The sequence below is a fragment of the Emydura macquarii genome, unplaced genomic scaffold, assembly GCF_026122565.2.
Source record: "Emydura macquarii macquarii isolate MOO-44397 ecotype Brisbane River unplaced genomic scaffold, CSIRO-AGI_Emac_v2 contig_2676, whole genome shotgun sequence".
Classification (NCBI taxonomy): Eukaryota; Metazoa; Chordata; order Testudines; family Chelidae; genus Emydura; species Emydura macquarii.
In genome coordinates this window covers 10,447,064-10,470,057 of record NW_027132813.1, presented here as the reverse complement: position 1 = coordinate 10,470,057, position 22,994 = coordinate 10,447,064, and the positions used below count along the sequence as shown (strand labels likewise).

The 22,994-nt window shown below is 38.6% G+C and overlaps 1 protein-coding gene across 14 annotated transcripts in view; it reads right to left on the bottom strand.

Moving 5' to 3' along the window:
• ENAH (ENAH actin regulator) overlaps window positions 1-22,994 on the bottom strand; it is a 241,849-nt gene that overhangs the window by 37,252 nt on the left and 181,603 nt on the right. For 9 of the 14 annotated variants that reach the window (XR_010922969.1, XM_067564863.1, XM_067564862.1 and 6 more), the window contains exons 4-7: window positions 18,899-18,983; window positions 4,391-4,701; window positions 2,346-3,146; window positions 340-641 (exon numbers count right to left, since the gene is read on the bottom strand). Coding sequence is in view for 13 of the 14 variants with exons in the window: in XM_067564863.1 (XP_067420964.1) it covers window positions 340-641; window positions 2,346-3,146; window positions 4,391-4,701; window positions 18,899-18,983 (1,499 nt within the window). In the remaining variant the exon portion in view is untranslated. The remainder of the gene's footprint in view (window positions 1-339; window positions 642-2,345; window positions 3,147-4,390; window positions 4,702-18,898; window positions 18,984-22,994) is intronic. The other 5 variants (XM_067564872.1, XM_067564873.1, XM_067564874.1 and 2 more) reach the window with 2 other exon arrangements.

Below are 22,994 nucleotides of genomic sequence, written 5' to 3'. Positions count from 1 at the left end.
GAACTAGTTTAATGAATTCATGATTTTACATTCATGCAGAAAAACACTGATGTAACATATTACAAAAATCAATTGGGCATAAAATACAGCTTATCATAGAATATTGGGGTTGGAAGAGACCTCAGGGGGTCACATCTAGTCCAACCCCCTGCTCAAAGCAGGACCAACCCCCACTAAATCAATTAATACATCTTACGACACTGCTTTAATCAGTCAAGTTGCTCTTTGGGTAGACCTATTCCTACTATGCAAGTTATTAATATGTTAGTAAAAATGATTCCAAAGTTACTCTCAGAATTTAAAAATGTAAGTCACAGAAAAATTCAGATTTGCATTTACCCGTGACACTTTCCTAAGTTTGGCTCCAGCGAGTGCAGCTGCTAGTCCAGTTAAAGGGCGACTGTCTTCAGACACAAATCCCATAGAAAATCCAGAGGCAGGGAGAGGAGGGGCAGGAGGTGGAGGAGGAACAGAAGGAGGAACTTGGCTAGGAAGAGGAGGTGGTGGTGGCGGCGGCCCTGAGGGTGGAAGTGGAGGAGGTGGTGGCGGACCTGGGGGAGGGGGGATTGCTGCTGAAGGCTGGGCTGGGCCAGGTGGTAATGGAGGTGGAGGTGGAGGTGCAGGTGGTCCTTGGATGACACCTATTTGAAACAAAAACAACATTAAGAATAGCTGGATTTTATTTCCATTGAAATAAGGTCTTTTCTTAGTACATGCTAAGAAAAAATAATCTTTCTAAATTAGTTATAAAAATTTCTTGTCTTGTTTAAATATAGGAAAAATAATCCACCTTCGAGGAAACAAACTTTTAAAAATACATTAATAGGCATTATATTGTATACAATATTGTAGAAGAGAAGAGATCAGCTAATTGCTGGGAATCCTTAGAGATGCAACACAATGACACTAGTCAGTCTTCTCACTATAATCAAAAAGACTGCTACATAAACAGAAAAGTGGGCAGAATTTTAAAAGGAAACTGATAAGGAACAACACAAGCACTACAAATTATAAAAGAAAAACATTCATTCACCTGATAATTCAGAACGGGTCTTGGCTCAAATGCAAACCTAAAATAGAACGTTGCTTTGCAAGCCGGTACTCCCACTCTACTCAAACATTTAAACAAACTTTTTAAGTTATTCTTAATATGAAAGTTCTAAAACTTGATTTTCAGATTTACATAAATACCTCTTACCTGTAAACATTTCAGGACTCACAATTTTAATTATTAAATACAAAATACATTAGTGAGTTAGGCAATTGTTATTCTTGTAAGATAAAGTTGATAGTGAAAACAATGCTTTTTCATTTTGTGAAAAAAATATATTTCCTATGAATGATTTAATTCTGTAAATTCAGAATGACACGCACTATGTTTTGAGGAAGCAAAGTGTGTAAGTATTACTACTAAAATGCAAATAAAGGTTATTGCATTAGCACAAAAAAAGCAACCATATATGAAACTGCAATTTAATTTTTTTTTCATTTTTCCCTGATTGTTATAAAATAGTCTTAATAAATTATTGGCATGGAAGATCATCATCCACCTTAATAAATTTAAGAGCTTGACTTCACACAAAAATTGCACCAGTTTTGCTAAAATTAGTTTTTAAATTGATTTAGTTTAACTGATGCAGACGTATGTATGGACTCAAATCTTTTTAATACTTGTTTTATATTGACTTATCTATTAATTGCTTACTTGAATTATTTTAGACCAGGTTTATATCAAATTAAGAGCATGCACAAGTTTTTGCATCACTGTACCTAGATTTTAGAACTAATTTTAGCATAACTGGTGTGACTTCATGCGTAGATCTGGTCTAGCATGAATGTGTGTATTCACAAATGCACATGGTCCAGATATATCTTGTAGTAATTACATACAAATAGTTAAAACCTGAACTACATCTCACACATCAGTAAATGGTTCAGATTACTTTTCACTAAGGCCAATTCACACATTCAAAGCTCCATTTTATGCCTCTCTATTCACACTCCAATTAAGAATTTAACTACTGCTCCCTAGTTTTATGGATTCTAAATACACTAATGATGCAGAATTCATCAAATAAGGACAAACTCAATTGTTCTTGAAAAATAAGACCTAAAGATTCTAGATATTTATTTTATGTCTTTCATAGTGCATACAATCCCAACTCTTCTTTGCAGAGCTTTATAATTTCCCTATTATCCCTTTGAAACTGTATTTTGTTGCTGTATAAAGATCACTTCAACTTGCAAAGTGTTCTACAAATTCAAGACAATTAAGGGTTTGGATGCAAATTGGTTTTGGGTGCATTTCTGATTAGTTAATTAGTAGCAATAACAGAAAGCCTTACCCTGCGGGGTCGGAGGTTCAATCAGCTGAGAGGCTGCCTGCAAGACTGGCTCAGAAGCAGAGGAGTCTCCCAGCACAGAGTTTAGAGAGTTCTCAACAGAGGCAGGGGTAGCTGCAGAGGGAGAAGGGAGAACACTAGGCTTGGATGAGGGAGTTGAGGCATTAGGGGAGCTTGGAGAAGGAGAAACTTGATGTCCAGAGAGTGAGAGAGGTGGAAAGGAAGGCAGTGGTGGTGGAGGTGGTGGCAGCAGTGGCATTGGACCTGAGGTAGAAGGTGAAGGAACTGGGTGAGTTACAGACTCAGGAAGCCCATTGGGAGGAGTAGGGGACTGGGGCATTTGGGACAAGGAATTAGAAGCAGAAATTGGGAGAACAGGTCTTGGACCAGTAGCTTTACCCGGTGGGCTGCTGATCATTACTGGAGGAGATGGGGGAAGTGGTGCAAAACTGGGAGCAGACCAGACAATGGATTTTGTATTTGGGGGCAAAGAAGTTGGGGCATTCACAGGAGAAGGTGGTCGAGAATTTTTGTTCAGAGGACGAGGAATAGTAGCATAATGGGGAAGAACAGGGTGGAAGGCTGAGCCTAAAGATGTAGCAAAACGTGATGCGGAATGCCTTAGTGGCGGTGTAGGGGGAGTGGAAGTCGGTGGTACAGAAGTCACTACAGCATAATCCGGAGTGGAATCTGACACTGGTGCTGATATTGCTTTTGCATATGATGGAGGAGGTGCTGAAGGAGGCTGGCAACTGGAGTATTCAGGAAGTGGTGTGCTATACAGGGAGTTGTCGAAAGGTGGAGCTGGACAGAAGATGGAAAGCAGCAGCAAAGGCAGGATAAAAAAGGAGAGAGAGAAAAAGGGAGCTAATGAAGCAACAAAACCAGCATTCAAACAAAATGTATAAATGTAGACTATAGTTAGTACCAGAGGATTAGGCACAAGTGAAAATACTGTTAGGAAAGTTTTTACATAAACATCTGCTTTTGATTTCACCAACTATTTTTGTGCCAACATTTGAATTTTCAAGCACATTCTGGAAATCTAAAGAAATATGGAATAAATCCTCAAATCCCTTTAGTGAAATAGATTAGGTAACAGGGTTTATTGATCCTTCCATATCAGCTTTATCTTTGTTTGGTTGCAAATCAAGTATAGTGATCTTAACATTCATTCTAATTTCACCAATAAAACTAACAACATATAAGCAGGAAATAAACCTGATTCTTCCCCTCCCCAGAATAGAGAGATTACTCCATACATGAGTAAAAATACTCCGTGAAACACAAAGAAATCAATACTTTCTTCTCAAGCCATTTATTTTACATCGGATGGTTTAGTTTCACCAGCAGTTGATTTCTCACATGCATTAAGTTAAGTAATTAAGAAATGCTTAACTAAATGACTTATTACATTGCAAAAATCAGAAAGCAAAGCAAGTTCCTTGTTTATCTTTGAATCCTAACTTGCTGGAGATAGTTTACTATAGGGTATATCTATTGATTCATTGAAAACTGACATCTTAATACAACCATATTAATTGATAAAATACAAAATAAGACTTTTGGTGATAGACCAAGCTGGTTTATGCATGTGCAAACCTCTAGAGTTTACAGACTCTCTTAAATCAATGGAGTCATTTTCAGAATATATAAAAATGTATGTAGTCTTGCTTACTTGATCAAAGTAGACTAGAAAGTATTTAGAAACTTTAATCTTCAAATGATCATGTTTTGGGTGACAAATTCCAAACCCTTTCATGCAATTAGAAAATACAGTAAACAAAAAGCATCACTTAAACATTTTATTATAGTTACTGGAAATTACGACAATTCTAGAAGAAAGGATGTTCTCCTGTGTTTGGGCATCCAGAATTTTAACAGTTAATAAATGAAGCTAAACCTAGAAAAATCAAGGTATATGAGATTGAGAAACAGTTTTTGTCTTCACATAAATACTTACTGTCAACTCCTCCCCAACCCACTCAGTTGTCCAAACACAAATAATCAAGCCAGTACTTGAATACATTCAGCTTTGAAATTCTTACCAGCATTTGAAATTCTTCTCTCTCTCTCCCACTCCAGTTGTTCCCTTTCTAACTGTTCCTGCCGTTCTCTTTCTTGCCTTTCCCGTTCAAGTCTCTCGCGATCTTGCCTCTCCCTTTCTTGTCTCTCCCGCTCCAGGCGTTCTTGTCGCTCCCGTTCCTGCCGCTCTCTCTCCAACTGTTCCTGTTCTAGTCGCTCTCTCTCAAGTCTTTCCCTTTCTAGTCTCTCTCTCTCCAGCCTCTCCCGTTCCATTCTCTCACGATCCAGCCTCTCCCGTTCAAGCTCCTTCTGCCGTTGCTGCTCTTGCAATTGTCTGCAATAGAGAAAACAATGGGAAGGGTAAACTGAAGAAAAGATGCTTGATCATGTCACAATCTTTCTGCTTTAGCTTCCACATCTGTAAAACAGGTCTATTATATTTACCTCATTAAATAGCAGGTGTAGATACTTGTAATAGCTAATTAGTTAATAACGGAGAAGTGCTATATCTAATTGGCATTTATACCACATCCATCATCATGGTATTTTGGTGCCTCACAGAAGAGATACAATTTAAACATGTAGATATGTTGACTTTCCCATCCGCTAGAATGCTTGAGGTTTTTGTTTTTGTTTTGATTAAAATGCACTGGGTAAACGCAAAGCCTTTCAGGAGTGCAACAGACCAAATGACTGTCTATTGGAGATAAATGACTGGATCTAGATTCTTATTTCCTTTCTATATCAGCAGACACTAAAGATCTGATATAGGTCATTTAGAGAAGTAGTGGAAGCCCTGCTCTCCTACAACCATATGGGCTGAAATTACGAAAAATCAAAGATCTTAGGCAGATTTAAGTTTCTCATTTATTGTCAGGATAATCTTCCCCATATATCTAGACTTGGAGATCAAAAAAGTTTGTATTCAATGCTTGTCACCTCCAGGTCCAACGTCTCATTCATCTGTCCCAAAAGTTACTGAATGTCTTATCAACTTGTAAAAAGATGGTGACTATTACTGTCCCTCAGGGAACAGAAGTAAGTTTAGTATAAGCGTGCTCAATGACTTTCACATCATCTCATCTTTTGATTCAGAAATTATCTTGAACACTGATCAAAGGGTTACAGATGGCGGAGTAGGAGAAAGAGGAAGGTTATTTACTTTGTACAGTAACTAGAATTCTGATGTGTGAAAACTAATGTGTGTTCTCTGGGTACTCCATGTCAGAATGCCAATGTGTGTGCACTCTTGATCAAAGATTTTCATTAGGAGCATCTGCGTGACCGCACCTGTGCCCTAGATATCCTCATGTTCCAGTACAAGGTATATTTGGGAGAAGGGAGGGTAGAAACTACCATCACTCCAGTTCCTTCTCAACCACAAAAGTCCAGCGAAAGAACTCCAAGGCAGAATGGAAAAAGGGCTAATAGTATAGCACCCACAGGGATACACATCTCAAAGAACTCCAGTTACTATACAAGGTAAATAACCGCTCTTCCTTCTTTGAGCAGTGTTCCTGCAGGTGCAGTATGGACTGTAGAACAGCATCACCAGAAGCCTTGCCAGCTCTGTAAGCAGCCTGAGAGCGTAATGCTGGGAAGACGTGCACTGAAGAGCAGGTGGGCTGCCCTGCAGATGTCTGAGATAGGTATGATTTTCAATAGAGCTACAAATGTAGACTGAGCCCTGGTGGAAGAAGCTATCACCTTTGGAGGACAGTAAATCCTCAAGCCTTCATAAAAGGTTAAGATGCATCCCACAACCTATCTGGACAGTCTTTGGATGTCCTTTCATTCGTTCTGCAATTGGGATGAAAAGCCCAGGCTATGCCCTAAAGGATTTATTCCTGCTGAGGTAAAAAGCGAAAGCGCTTATGACCAACAAGAGGAAGATTCGGGAAAGTGTGAGCCCCTTGGAGAATGAGGGAGGCGACCTAGTGACGGAGGACGTGGAAAAAGCTGAGGTACTCAATGCCTTTTTTGCCTCTGTCTTCACAGACAAGATCAGCTCCCAGACTGCTGTACTGGGTGGCACAGAATGGGAAGGAGGCGAACATCCTGCAGTGCTGAAGGAACGGGTTCAAAACTATTTAGAAGGATTGGACATTCACAAGTCCATGGGGCCGGATGCAATGCACCCGAGGGTGATGAGAGAGTTGGCTGAGGTGATTTCAGAGCCATTGGCTATTATCTTTGAAAGCTCGTGGCAACAGGGGGAGGTCCCTGACGACTGGAAAAAAGCAAATATAGTGCCCATCTTCAAAAAAGGGAGGAAAGAGGATCCAGGGAACTACAGACCGGTCAGCCTCACCTCAATCCCTGGAAAAATCATGGAGCAGGTCCTTAAGGAATCCATTTTAAGGCACTTGGAAGAGAGGAAGGTGATCAGGAACAGTCAACACGGATTCACCAAGGGAAAGTCATGCCTGACCAACCTGATTGCTTTCTATGAAGAGGTGACTGGCTCTGTGGATGTAAGGAAGGCGGTGGATGTGATATACCTTGACTTTAGCAAAGCTTTTGATACTGTCTCTCACAGTATTCTTATCAGCAAGTTAAAGAAGTATGGGTTGGATGAATGGACTATAAAATGGATAGAGAACTGGCTAGAGCATAGGGCTCAACGAGTAGTGATCAATGGCTCCATGTCTAGCTGGCAACCGGTCACAAGCGGAGTTCCCCAGGGGTCAGTCCTGGGGCTGGTTTTGTTCAACATCTTTATTAATGATCTGGAGGATGGGGTAGATTGCACCCTCAGCAAGTTTGCGGACGACACTAAGCTGGGGGGAGTGGTAGATACCCTGCAAGGTAGGGATAGGATACAGAGTGACCTAAACAAACTGGAGGATTGGTCCAAAAGAAATCTAATGAGGTTCAACAAAGAAAAGTGCAGAGTCCTCCACTTAGGAAGGAAGAATCCCATGCACAGCTATAGACTGGGGACCGACGAGCTGGGCAGCAGCTCCGCAGAAAAGGACCTGGGGGTAACAGTGGATAAAAAGCTGGATATGAGTCAGCAGTGTGCCCTGGTTGTCAAGAAGGCTAATAGCATATTGGGCTGCATTAGGAGGGGCATTGCCAGCAGGTCACGGGAAGTGATTATTCCCCTCTATTCGGCGTTGGTGAGGCCGCATTTAGAATATTGTGTCCAGTTTTGGGCCCCCCACTACAAAAAGGATGTGGACGAGTTGGAGAGAGTCCAGCGGAGGGCAACAAAAATGATTAGGGGCTGGAGCACAGGACTTATGAGGAGAGGCTGAGGGAGCCGGGCTTGTTTACTCTGCAGAAGAGAAGAATGAGGGGGGATTTGATAGCAGCCTTTAACTACCTGAAAGGGGGTTCCACAGAGGATGGGGCTAGGCTGTTCTCGGTGGTGGCAGATGACAGAACAAGGAGCAACGGTCTCAAGTTGCAGGGCGGGAGGTCTAGGTTGGACATTAGGAAAAAGTTTTTTACTAGGAGGGTGGTGAAGCACTGGAATGGGTTACCTAGAGAGGTGGTAGAATCTCCATCCATAGAGGTTTTTAAGCTGAGGCTTGACAAAGCCCTGGTTGGGATGATATAGTTGAGGTTAGTCCTGCTTTGAGCAGGGGGTTGGACTAGATGACCTCCTGAGGTCCCTTCCAACTCTAATATTCTATGATTCTATGATCATATGGAGATGAGTTTCTTCTCTTGAAAAGAAAGCCTTAGGATAAAATACTAGTACGTGACTCTCCTGATTAATGTGGAATTCTGAAGAAACTTTATGTAGGAAGCATAGTATTAATGTAATGTCACCTTGTCGCAACAGCACACTGCAGACCATCAGTGGTATGGTGGTCAGCCATCAAGGCTCCAATCTCTGCTACCCTTCTGGCTAAGGCAACGGCTATGAGGAATGAGGTTGATAGACAAATGAAGGAGGGAACAATTTCCCATAAGTTCAAATAAGGGCTCCCTTAGTACACTGAGGACTAAATTGAAATCCTATGGTGACGCTGGCTCCATGACAGGAAAGTAGAGTTTGAACAGGCCTTTAATAAATCTTGTAGCGGTTAGATGAGTCAAGACTGAAATCTCCTTGATGGGGGAGTTGTGATGGCAGTTAGTAAAACCTGGGTTCTTCCTGGAGAGTTCAGCAGGTCTTTTGGGCTGGTAGTGAACTGGGAGAGATGGTTAGCCATCTGTGATCTACTGTATTTTCTCTTGGCCACAGGTATATAGATGCCCAGAGATTATAGCATCACCTGGAGTCTTTAAAAGAATGAAGGGACCTATCCAAGGCATCACTGAAAAACTTGGGTCCCTAAAAGGGAAGGTCTTCAACAGTATGTCGTATCTCCCAGTGAAGGCTGGAGGACTGCAACCAAGACGCTTGGTGCATGTTTACTGCCATAGTCGGGTAATATGTATTTGTATTAGTAGCATCAAGCGATGCCTGGAGACACACCTTGGCAATTGTCTGGCCATGTGTTATGAGGGCTTAAAACTGCTCCTTCTGATCCTGTGGCAAGTGTTCAATAGAAGATAAAAACTTTGAATAGTTTGTAAAATTGTCTTTTCCCATCAGGGCTTGGTAACTGGCTGCTCAATTGCAAAAAGGCCGAGGAGTAAATCTTGCAGCCCAGAGGTCCCATCATTGGATTGTAGTAGGCTCCAGGAGGTGAGTTGGTACTGGCAGAGCATCCCTCAGCAACAATGAGTCAGGCACTTCCAGAATTCAAAGGTCCACATGGAATAAGAGCCTGGATGGTACCGGGGACTCTGAATAGGGGAACTTGGAAGTCTGTATGTTGGGTATACTGGATACAGTACCAAAGCATGATTGATATCCCCTTTTCAGCTGGCTACAGAAGACTATGCTTAACGATTTTGGCTTGCATTTAGAGTCCTACTTTGAAGGTGCCAATCCTGGTGTGGCTCCAGATTGTTTTTCCTGATGGTTTCTCAGTATGTGGGGTGGTCGTCTTCTCCAGTGCCTGGGTCTCGGTATCAGAGATGACAGCCTCAGTGGTACACTCTGAGTGAAACCCAGACTGAGGTGACATTCTTTTATCCCATTCTGGAGAATGAGCTCTTTTCTTCTTTGAGGACCTGAATGGTTCCAAAGGGCCTTCAGAGTGTTTGCTTACTGCTGAAGCAGAGATGGTTATGAGGCTTTGAGCTACCAAATCTATGGTATGGGGGGGCTGACTCAGACCCATGGGTCTCAGAGAGTGCTCTATCAACAGGAATTTTAGTCTTTCCTCCTTCAATTTTTTTACATCTGCTTTTAAATACTTGCATTTGAAGGGGATGAGAGTCCCTCCCAGGCAGCAAAGCAGCTTGTACGTCCACTGCTGTAGAGAAAAGACCTGTGGCAGATCTGGTACTACTTGAAGCCAGAGTCTTGATGATAACCGGTACTTGAAAGATCAGATGAAGTCCTTTGAAAAAACAAAGGCTCAGACCAGACAAACAGAGAAGGGAAGAGAAGGAGAAAACATCCCCAAGATCCCCATCCCCAAAGCATAAATTGTGCTAAATGATAAAGAAAAGAAAAAAAATTAAGCGATAGAGGTAGCAAGCCATGTGGCTAGCTAATGGCACCATGATGTTTTGTTTCAATCTGCAGGTAGTTGAGAAGGAATAGGAGTGATGGCAGGTCCACCCCGCACACCGTATACCCTTATACTGAAGCCTGAGGATATCCAGGGAGCAAGCACACCTCTGATGAAAATCTCCAATCAAGACTGCACAAGTACATGCACATCCTGATGTGGAGCACCCACAGAGACACTCCTTGAAGAACCATAGTTTTCTTAAGTACAAGAGCAAACAACAAGCACAGGCTTGTCAGCTTAAGACTTAATTCTGTCCTTACACCAGAAAGGAACAGATGGTGTTTTTTGCCAGAATGGCCATGTCATCCCAAGGGTACCACAAAGAACATAAACCTGCACAGACTGAATCTACAATGTAGGAGCAGTTCATGTAGGTAGATCCTTGTGTAATCTATCAAGAGAGCTAATTCCCTTAGAAGATAGCTCCCCTGATCATCCAGACAATCCTCAAAGCCCAACTCAAGCTCTCGAATCTGAGGTCCCGCACTAAAGATTTCTTCCTCCCTAAAATGACAAGAGAAAGTTAAGAGATGAACCCATACTAGCATGCTCTGGGGAAGACCATACTCTAGACCTGGAAGAGCAAAGCTCAAGAACCAGCTGCAAGGTGAAACCATCACTTCATCCAAAGCAACCTTCAAATACGTAGGCACAAACCTAGCAAGACAACAAAGGACAGCCCTCCCTAGATCAGAGACCCTCTTGTGAAACTTTTGGATTTGAGTTTTACGTTCAGTTTTTCTTTGACTAGTGCATATCCTGTTCAAGGTCTATGCTGCTACGTAATGCCGAGGTTCATTATCTGAGTCATGCTTCTTCCTTACCTTCTTAGGAAGAAAAGAAAGCAGCACCAAAGCTTAAGAGAAAGATGGTACTGTCTAATCAGAAGTAGTTAGACCTGAAGCTCTCTCTAGAAAATGGCACTGGCTCTATCACCAAGCTATTGCCTGGATGACACGGGATGACGTGACCACCACAGAAAGGGCAGGAAGAGAAACCAGAGAGAATGTAGTAGAGTTCTTTTACAAAATTGGTGTATTAGTAGTTTATCATCATCTGCAACCTAATTCTTTAGTCCCATTTACCCACAAGCTCTCTTACTTCTCAGGAAAATCCAGTTTACTAAGGAAGTAGGCCCGAGTCTGTGCCCAACTCCCCAAACTCGATACCTTTTTCCCCAACGTCAATACTTCTCCTCCTGTCCCTTTCTGGAGCTGTTTTCTCTTTGGCACTCCGTCAGCATACCAGACTTCTTATGTGTTCTCTCCTCCTCCCTCTGGAATGAATTGGGTCTGGTTTATATAGGCCCTAAACCCTCCCATTCCCAGCAATCTCCGAGAGAATTGGTTATTTGGAGCCAGCTGCTTTGGTTCCCCACACAAGTGCAACAGTTCACTCTGTTACAGTGAGTCACAGATCTAGAAAGCCATGGTCACAAAGGGGATCTTGAATATATAGAGGTCCTGGAGTGAACAGAACAGCTCAAGGCTAAATCAGACTTCCTTGGAATCTAGCTGAATTCAACAGGCACTGAATCCTTTGGAGGTCCCTGATGAAGAAAGACTAGGTCAAATTACTTCATTTTTAAAACATTTCATACAAGCCAAAACAACTTCAAAGCACTGCTCTCTAACACTTTGGGCTCAAGAACTGAAGCCTGCACAGACAGAAAAATGCCTTGAGAAATGACCTTCACTGAAGTAAATAAAGAAGTGAGTAGTCAGGTCTACTGTGGGCATTTGAATTAAACAATGCACGATGTTTGAAGCCTGACATCTGTCAGTCTTAACAATAGCTCATACCATACTGTATAAGACTTAGTTCTGTCCTAGATGAACAAGGAGAGAAGTACATTGGATAATACCACTCAGAAAGCTGGAACAGTGCAAGGTCCCTCTTGGGACCAGATAGAGATCTGTCTAACACTACAGTTCAAAAAAAAAAAAAAATCATGCTAACAAAACTATTATAGTATGAAGAGCATAGGGAGCACAGAGATAGCCCTAATAACTATAGGCTTGTATGGAAAAGAAGAAACTGCTGGTTGTTGGGCATCCAAGAGTCAGAGAAAGAATAAAGGGGGATTCTCAGATTTGTATGCCTCACACCACCACAATGGTTATTGCTTTTCCAGATTATTCCTTGCTTGCACCATTGTACATCCCTAAAAAAATTATATTTTATTCCCAGAGGAAAACATAAGTTAAGATGAAGGCTGAGTACATGTATCAGTTAAGAGTGAAACATTACCGGGATGTTGCAATAATTACCCAAATCAAGCATTATAAACTCAGGAAATTCAGAGCTTAAGGCTACACCTGGAAGAAATCCAAACTTGTTAATATAGGAAATGCTGTTAAGGCATTCAACCTTAACTCCACCTTAACAGTTGTTTGTCTGGGTTTTGTCTTATGTTTTTAAAAAGCATTTAAAATTTCTTACACCAACATCAAACAAGAATCCAGAGAGAATGCTACCACGTCATATTTCTAGTTATTTGAAGATATGTAATATCAACTGTAAATCATTAAGTTGTGTGTGTGTTTTTGTTTTTTAAAGGCAGTTTGTGCAATACACCAAAGCAGCAGAAAGCAGCCAAAGCGTACTGATGAATCTGGCCCTTAATTTGTAATTGGCTTATCCATTTAAAGGACTATGTTGCACAGACAGGGAGGAGAGCTGAGTCCCAGAGATTCAGCGCGTCTATGCTTTAAGGGCTTCCCTGTACTCTTGCCTCAATTCCTTTAGCAGTTCTGCCTCAATGTGTACTGTGTTTGTTTATGACAATATTTTAACATAGGAGATTAAATATAAAAACCATGTTCAACAGCAGTATAACAAATTTACTTTTGCAATGTATTAGCATTATATGTAACAATTCCATTGCCAATTTGAGTGTATTATTCACTTGCATTAAATCCTCAAACTGACGCTTGTTCCATGATTCTTCCTTAAAATGTCTTTAAAAAAATAGCAGTTGAACTGTGCAGCTTTCAACTTGGTACCCATGGTGATGGGTACACTAGAAATGTGATGGATGCACTAGAAATTTCTGGGATTGTAATAACTTCATCACTCTCTTTAACTTAAGTGAACAGAAACAGGCTTCTGTAGCATTTTGCCTTGCAGAAATCAGATTACAGAAAATCTCCACAAATCAAATTCAAATATTAAAGAACAGATTTAATTTAAAATAATCCAATGTTGTAACAATCTTATTCAGGACAAATCAGTACCATGAGAGATTTCTATAGAAGGTGTGGCAAGGAATGATAGAACCAGTTCCATAAAAGGGAACTGTTTATATTACCTAGAATCTAGGAAAATGTAAAGAGAAATAAAATCAAATCAAATCAACATCACATTACAAACTAGGTACTTTTGTTTTATTTAAAATCATGAAACCCAATATAAAGAGATAGAGAGGATAAGATTGCAAACAAGAAATATTACTGAAAATAATGAAAGCTAAAATACATAAATTCTCAAATTTGCTCTTCAAGTAGCAATGCACTTTTCATTAATTTAGCAACTGAAACTACTGTTATACATAAAAAGTATTGCAAGTGTTGTCAAGGCAAGACTGCCTAATCTTGAAGGGGTAATGCAGTTTGCTTCCCCACTATCTTCTTTCTTTAGAAGTGGGAGAAAGGAAGACACTATTCAGCTAAAATAACGTTTTGCAGTCTATTAAACATGTCCAACACTACCAAACATCTCTAGCACATATAATCTGATCAAATTGTTCTTACTAGACCTAAATGAAGACAATTATTACATTATATTTTAGGCCTTGTGTACACTTAAGACATTTTGCCAGTTGGTGTGAAAAAAATCACAGTCCTAAATGACATAGCTTTGCCAGCAAAAGCCCTAGCGTAGATGTAGGTATATGAGCAAAAAGAAGTCCTTTAGCCAGAATAAATAGCATATGCACTACGACGGTTTACCAGTATAATTACACTGGCAAATGCTTTCTAGTGGAGACAAGGGTTTAGAAAGCCAGACGTGACAGGAATGACCTCCTTGAAAAAAGCACTACTATGAAAGGTAAGATCAACCCTTTTCTGTAATCAAATGGAAGGAGGAGTTCTTAAACTCATTATAGAGAAAACTCAAGAAACAGGATTAATTATTTTCTAAGGATTTCTACATAATTTAGTGCATTAATCCCACCTGCCACACAAAGATGTACCATCTCTTACCCAGTCTGCTTTCCTACACTGCGTTCCTCCATTTTTTTGCCCTTTGTTACTACCCACATCAGTATTCCCTTCCACTATGCAACACAGAAAAGCCACAGATCCAACTAACAAGCTGGTTTATGAGGCCATCTCCACAAGCCTTGGCATAGGCGGTGTGATGGGGCAGGGTCACTGTAGATGCCACTGTGGTGGTTCTGGGTGGTGCAACTGTCTGCAAGCAATCTAAGTTATGCCAAAGGCAATTTTGGCCCCACAGCAGCCTTGTGTTGGGAAGGCACAAATGTGGCTTTTAATACCTCCATAACCCCTCTCTTTCCCTCCCCCCCAAACTGGGAGGTGAGTTTTGTGCTATGTCTTTAAGATACACAGCACGACATCTCAACATTTTATAACATTCTACTGACCACTTCAAAATGTGAATCGAAAATGCTAAATAATTTATATAACTTAAAGCCATTCAAATCTTTTCAGTTATAAAACGAGGTTAGTTATAATTAGGGTTTAATTAAAGAACTTTCAAGAATACTATTAATATTTAAATTTAAAATAAAATGAATCCTTTTCTAAATCTTCCAATTCATCTGAAATAAAAATTACCACCTTCTCATTACATGAACCAATCTAGCACTGTCTATGAACTCAGAACTCCCAAAACATTAGCAGCAGCATAAATCAAAACCATCCTCTATACACACTACTCTGTACAATAGTGTAGTAAGACTTCTATGTTCTGTCTTTACTTGTCAGTTATTTAACCTCATGAAAGGAACAAACAAAAGCTATACCAGAATGTCAACACATTTAACACAATTAAAGAAACATCTAACATACATGCTGTTTCTTCTGAAAACTAATCAGACTCTTGAGTACTTACAACAGGAGTCGGTCAATCCTTGGTCCATTACTTCTTTGAAGGAGAGTGGGAGGCCTATAGACTTTCATTGTGCCTACAAGCTATACAGTTATTCTCTTCTTATGGGGTTCTTGTCCTCTTTATAAATACTTGTGTGCAGTGGTGATGATTTCCAAGCTATTTATAGACATTAACTCAATGAGTTCCACACAGAGATGATATAAGATACTGCTCCCAGTGTCTGACTCACAGACCTGACAATATATTATTTATCACAGCTAGACCACGAAGTACAATATTATAAACACAACATGACTAACATACAAAGGCATGACATGAACTAATGTTCTATATTAAAACAGAAGAAATAATACTGATTTCTTCTTAAGCCATTTATCAAATACAGACACACAACTGAGGAAATGCATTCAATATTGAATAACCAGAAGCAATCAAATGTGGTCAGAAACTTTTACATTTCTCTCACACATCCTCCATCATGTTAATCCCTCCATTTACTGACTACCATTCCCCCCAGGATAAAATGGGGGTCAATTCATATTTGATCATTTGTAACCATTTTTCTCAAATCTTGCAGGCTAGATGTCAAAAAAAACTGCAGCACTATATCACCTTAATTATGCTTTGAGGACTATCATTGATCCCATATAGATGAACATTAGTTAAGAATAATTGCACACTTAGCCTTCAGTTTTGATTAGTCACTCTGAATGCTAGGGGGCACAATTTAGCTGTGATGTGCTAATGTTTTGGAAAAACTTCAATAAATAAAATTAAGATAGCCCTGGCAATTTTGAAGCGTAAGCAGTCAAATAGTCAGACAAAGTACTTAAACATTGATTTGACTGCATGATGTGTAACTACAACCTTATAAAAATAACTCCTGTAAAATGTTTTGAAATGCATATTTGGTTCTAGTAACTTTACAGATTATTATATCATGTGTACTGGGACCAGTACTGTTCAACATACTCGTACATGATCTGGAAAAAGGGGTAAACAGTGAAGTGGCACAATTTGTAGATGATAAAAGCTACTCAAGATAGTTAAGTCCAAAGCAGACTGCAAAGAGTTAAAAAGGGATCTCACAAAACTGGGTAAATGGGCAACAAAATGGCAGATTAAATTCAATGTTGATAAATGCAAAGTAATGTACATTGGAAAACATAATCCCAACTATACATATAAAACGATGGGGTCTAAATGAGCTGTTGCCACTCAAGGAAGATCTTGGAGTCATTGTGGATAATTCTCTGAAAAACATCCACTCAGTGTGCAGCAGCAACCAAAAAAGCAACTAGAATGTTGAGAATCATTAAGAAAGGGATAGATAAAAAGACAGAAAAATCATATTGACTCTTCATAAATCCATGGCACACCCACATCTTGAATACTACATGCAGATCTGGTTGCCCCACCTCAAAAAAGATATACTGGAATTGGAAAAGATACAGAAAAGAGCAACAAAAATTATTAGGGGTATTGAACAGTTTCCATATGAGGAGAGATTAGTAAGACTGGGACTTTTCAGCTTGGAAAAGAGACAACGAAGGGGGGAGGGGGACGATATGATAGAGGTCTATAAAATCATGACTGGTGTGGAAAAAGTAAATAAAGAACAGTTATTTACTCCTTCTCATAACACAAGAACTAGGGATCACCAAATGAAATAAATAGGCAGCAGGTTTAAAAAAAACTAAAGGAAATATTTCTTCACACAACGCACAGTCAACCTATGGAGCTCTTTGCCATGAGGATGTTTCAAAGACCAGGACTATAACAGGGTTCAAAAAAGAACTAGATAAATTCTAGGAGGTTAAGTCCAATAACGTCTATTAGCCAGGATGGGCAGGGATGCAAAAGCATGCTTTGAAGTATCCCTAGCCTCTGTTGCCAGAAGCTAGTAATGGGTGACAGGCGATGGATTATTTGATGATTACCTGTTCTGTTCATTCCCTCTGAAGCACCTGGCATTGGCCACTGTTGGAAAACAGGATACTGCACTAAATGGACCATTGGTCTGACCCAGTATGGCCGTTCTTATGTTCTTATAATTAAATGTACAATAAATAATTTAGGTACAGATTCATTAGGCCAGCAGTATCAAGTACACAGTTTAAAGTAAAATAATTTAAAAGCATTTGAGCTCTTTAAAGAGGATAAGATTATAAATGCTCTGTGAACCAAAGAAAAAACATTCAATACACATATGTAATTAAAATTCTTGAATACATTTTATTTTGTAGCTCATCCAAATGTTTCATATTACTGAGATATGTTCATTCACCTTGAACAGTTTTAGTAATGGGACAGAGGGCTTCAGTCACTAATGGCCCAATCTTGCCAGGTGTTTAGCATCCTCAATTCCTGTGCACTAAAATGTAATTGAAATACATAGGCTCCACAAGATCAAGAAATACAGGACATAAAAGAAAAGGAGATTATCAGATTAAAAATGACTATGAATTTTTCTTAAAAATGCAGATTCTCACTAAAAGCTAATCCTAAAAATTTTTTTTTTCCAGAAAAATCTCTTTGTACCAATTATATTCTGGAGAGAGAAATTTGATGCCAGACTGAGAATTTCATGTTCTCTCCTATACCTGCTAATTCTGTCCTTTCAAATCAATGCAAAGAAAGGCTGAACAGCTGCCAGACTAGGTAGACAAAGTTTCATTATCCTAATTGGCCAAGTTGCTAGTAGAATATACTAATTAGAAAATGATTTACTTTGTGGAATAAAAAACCAAATTGGTTGTATATACTTAGAAAGTTAGTTTTAAGAATAGGACCTTACTTTTATGAAGGCTAAAAGTGTACTTCAAATTAAGTACTGTATACATCAGTATACTATAATGAACAGTAAGAGACTTTGAGCATTCATTTTTCTAAAATCATCTTCTAACTGATATTGGGAATATACAGCCTTTGAAGAATGGAACTATGTGTGAAGAAAAAGCGATAACAATCCTCTGGTCAGAATGTGTGGAGCTGGCATGGCTATCTGATCAGACTATTCTCTGCACCTGAGGAAAGAGGTGGAACTTAATTAGCTGATCCCGATAAAAACGGCTAGCAGGAATGCAGAAGGGGGACTGCAACATACACCAGGAAGTGAAGTGCCTAGGCTGGTACTCCCCATGGACTGCCACAGGAGTTACTGCTGAAACAAACTGCTCCAGAAAACCAAATGGACAAGAGAGGAAACTGTTTGGGAAAGTCCTTAGGGACTCAGGCTTTGAGCCAGGAAATCTTGTTACAGGAATTACTGGTGTGAGAGACTGATTGGGAGGCAAGGGGCTGCTATGCATGCAGACTTAGAAGTAACAGTTTGCAAGGGGTGAGACTGTGTTTGTTAAGAAGGCTCAATTAAAGAAACTACCACAGATGAAGATAGTTTCCAGGGTTACTTGAGAAGCTCAAATGAGGGCTCAGGAGTAAGCTGACCCGGCAGAATAAAGCTTGGTCCAACAGGAGGAAGGCATTAAGATAGGCCCAATCTATTACACTGTGAAAGAAACTTCATGAGGAAGAAAGTGAGGAGGCCCTTTTGGAAGTTCAGACAAAAGAACGGAATCAAATAACTGATAATACATATGTTTTGATTCAGAGTTTGTAAAGCTTGTCGAAAAATGATTCAATAAAATTATTTTTGGGAACACGTTTTACATTTCAATATTAAATATATATATGGTACAGTTAATGCACAATAAATCTGTCATAGTTGAAGGAATAAAAACCAAATGGCAAAGTTATAGCTTGCTATTACAATGTAAAATTAAAATCTGTTGGTATCTTTTTCCATAGCAGAGTATCAACAGTGGGTAAATATACCATTAATATACTCTTGCTCGCTAAAAAGCTTACCTTCTCTGGATTTCCAACTCTTCTTGTGATGGGCCATTTTGCACTTGGGCAGGAAGTTGCAAATTCTGCCGAGGCAATGTTGGACCTGTGAGTGAACAAAGATTAGAAGTGAATGTAGCTTCAACTTTCAAATTACAAAAAGGCACAAGAAAGTAGGAAAGCAAACATGGATTTTTTTTTCTTTCTAGCAAAACAAAACAAGCTCCATAACACAATATAGCAAATGAAAACTGCAACAAATTGTTTTATGTATTCCCAGAACAGATTTATTTGAAATGGATGAAAGTTCAACAGGAATGCAAAAATAAAGTTTTACATATGATGACACTTGACACTAAACACATGTATTCATAAGCTTTGAAGAGGCTCCTAAATTTGAGATTTTCTTACACAAACACACACTGTTGGGGAAAGACTCAAAAAATTAAAAAAACTCACCTAAATAGAACACTGGAAATGAAAAACAGGAGAGAAAAAACATCAGAAACTTATTACCATACTGACAATATGAAGATAAAAATACGTTCCTCAAATTACACTGAAATTTACTTGCCACCTTTTAGTGGGTCATCTTGGATTAATTGTAAATTCCTTGGACTGAATGTAAATATTTGCTAATTATGTGCAACACATTTATCTTAAACTCTGAATTTGCAGCAAGATCCTAGAAATGTTGACTTTCAAGGGACACAGACAATTTAAAAAGCACATTAATTTTTTAAAAAACTTATTCTTACTTTTAACACCTAACATTACTGTATGAAGTGATTAGTGAAAAAATGTCAGTTTGCTTTGTACATTTGGCAACACTTCGTATATAGTTATTTTCACAGTCTACTCTGTATAGTCAGTCCTCTTCCTCTTTTGTATGTGTGGGTCTCATACAGCAATAAAAGTGATTAGAATTTTTAAAATAAGGAAGTGTCATTGTAAAACCACAAAATTTAGCAATAGGACTCAGGGTACTATCTTAAACCACTCATAACTTTTATTTTTAATTGGCTAGATGTCAAGTTACTGTGTCCATTTAAATATGATGCACTATATATCTAGTACTCGTGGTCTTAATTTTTTTAGGTTCTCTATCAGGGACAAACTAATCTATGGAGTTGGTTTTGATTCACATCCTTCCTCAAACCAAGGGATGTCTTGAAAGACCTGTCTTATAGCTTCCACTATTTATTCTGCACTTGTTCTTAAGTTAAAATGAGAAGGTTATAAAAGATTAACAAATATTATGTTATGTGTGGATGTTCACTATAGCTCCCATTTAGGTAGAAATCTAAAATTATATGTTTAATATGTAATGATCTCAGAAATTGCTTGCTATATTCCAAATTGAGTTCCATTATAAATGAGATGACTGACCTATTTAAAAAAAAAAAAATCAGTGTTCCATGTTTTCCCAAGTATCCTCAGATACTTCCTATTTTAAGCCAAATAAGGAATTGCTTTGAGTTTTACTTTTGTATGGCGGTCATACAGAGACACAGAGTGGCTCCCGGTACCTTTTTTTTTTTTTTTTTAAACAAACTTATTCACATCATGAGCAGATACTCTCTGTGACTAAAAGTACAAAGAGCGCAATATAATTCCTTAGAGATCTCTCAAAGTATACAATGTATTGTTTACCAGTTGGATATCCAACTGAGTTTTTTAAATGTGACACGCTAGGTATTATCCAAGAAAAACAACATTTGATATGAAATATAAAAATAGCAAAGGGGTATTATAGTGTGCGGGTATTCTGTTCTCTAAACTACCAATTAAGCAAGGGAAAACAGATTGCCTAGGGCACTGGGAAAAGAGACTAAACTAGTCAGAGACAAGAAAAACTATGTAAATGTTAAAATATTATATTCAAAAGAGAAGAAATACATGTGCACATTAGACAAGGCAGTAACACACACTTGGATGCTGTTTTATTGTATAGTCTCTCTTTAATGTGAAGCAAACATCTTTTGATTTGATCCATGTCAAGAACATACTGAGGGTCCAGAACTCAATTAAAATTATATATACATTAGCAAAAAAAAAAAGTACATAAAAAGAAGGCAGAGTAAAAGCTTACTCAATTGTGTTGTGATTGAGAAAATATGGTTGTCCATATACTGATAGGCGATGACTTCCGGTCTAAAGTGGTAATCAAGGATGTTCACACCTAAACAAAGGGACCTAAAAAGTATAAACAAGAAGGGTACAAGCCAAAGGGGGGGAAAGGGGGGAGGAGACTTTCAATGACTCAAAATGTGTGACCAGCAGGGTTAGTTGACTTGATGCAAATGCATGCACCTGGCTCTACCATTGAGCTTACATCACTGGTAGCACTGATGCAACCAGAATTTTGTTGAAAAATGGGCACGACACTTTTTAGTATAAAGAAATATTAGCAGATTGAAGAAAGCATGGGGTTACCACAGTGTAAGAAATTGTGTGTGTGTGGGGAGGGACAGGGATCTACATTTAGAAGGCAATCATTGCATACATCAAGTATGCACTCTGGTGCATTCATAAAATGCATGGAAAAAATAGAGAAGTGGAGGAATTAATTTTTGATATTTTTATTAGGCATTTTTATGGATTTCAATTCTGAAAAATAACTGATCAAGCCAGATTTGCTTAAAGTATCCATTTCTCCTAAAAACTTAAAAGGCATTTCAAATATTGAACATCTGTTTTACATCCTGATCATTTTAAAGGACAAAGTAAAAAGCTTTAAACTCTTACAATCTCTTTATTTGAAAATAACCAGTGAAATATATATACAAATTTGGAGTACAATATTTTGTGATGAATATTGTTTCTCTAAAAGACAATTTTGTACAATAATATAGAAAAACAGATGCCTTTGAAGAGATTTACTACGACATTAAAAGAACAAGGAAATTGTTTAGATAGCATATCAGCATCTAAAACCCTGGAATTCAGAGTGTACGACAGGAGAAGATAGTGCAGAAAGCCCATGTTGAAAGCGTACAGTGGCCAACTGTTTTCATTACTTATTCTTGCTTTTTAAATGCGTAATTTCAAGTCTAGATTCTGCAAAACTAGTAAGAGAAGGAAAGTTCCAATGAGATACATTAACTTATATTTCGATTTTTAAAAAAGGTCACAAAATTAAGCAAAAAACCAGCCAGAAATATCAAAACTTGCTGGTTATGTTGAGGCAGCAGGACACTATATTTGCTGCATATCTGGTGCAAACTTAACACTGTTTCATTTAAAGGATGCATCTGACACATACAAGATGAAATATTTACACAAGAAGGCAGCAGCACCGGTTCTAATGGAGTCAAATGGATTCCGGGGTCTGAAAGTCTGTTTCCTGTTAAGAGTTTTTTCAAAAACATTCCACTCTAGCCTGAGGTTTTAAAAAAAATACCTGATGCCAGCTCTACTACTACAGCATAAAATCCAGTATAGTATTTATGGAGGAGGGTAATCCTCTCCTATCTGATCTAGTAATTTATGAATACCATAATAAAAATATAATCACACCAACTCATCAGTAAATGAACTAGTGCAACTTCTCAACTACATATACAGTTTTCTGGGAAGATGTCATTTTTCATTTAACATTCATTTCTGATATGGGGAATCAATTCCATACCATAGTTTAGAATTAAATTGTAAGTAATCCAAATAATATCTTCATCTCTCCACTCATAGCTTATTAAGACTTCACAATGTTAAAAGCACTTGTTTTTATGCATAGGTAATACACAGAAGGAATTTATTTACACTGATAGAAAATATTGGCATCAGGTGACAATTAACTTTGGTTCAAGTACTTGAATTCTGTGTCACCTACAAGAAAATCATATCAAACTCTTTTCCAAAACCCAGTCTCATCCAAATAAATGTTTTTTGTTTTGACATAAAAATAATGACAGTGCATCTAAGGCTTTTTCTTCCCATGAAGCCCTATATTTCCTTCAAGAACTACTCTATGATAACCTTGACTGCATTACAATGTGAGACAGCTCATTTTCCAAGAACCAAATGATTTCAATCCAAAGGTGACTGCCTGCCAAAAGGTGCATGAAAACCTCTGTTCTAAATAAGTGAAACTGCATGCTGTTTTTGCCAGTGTAAA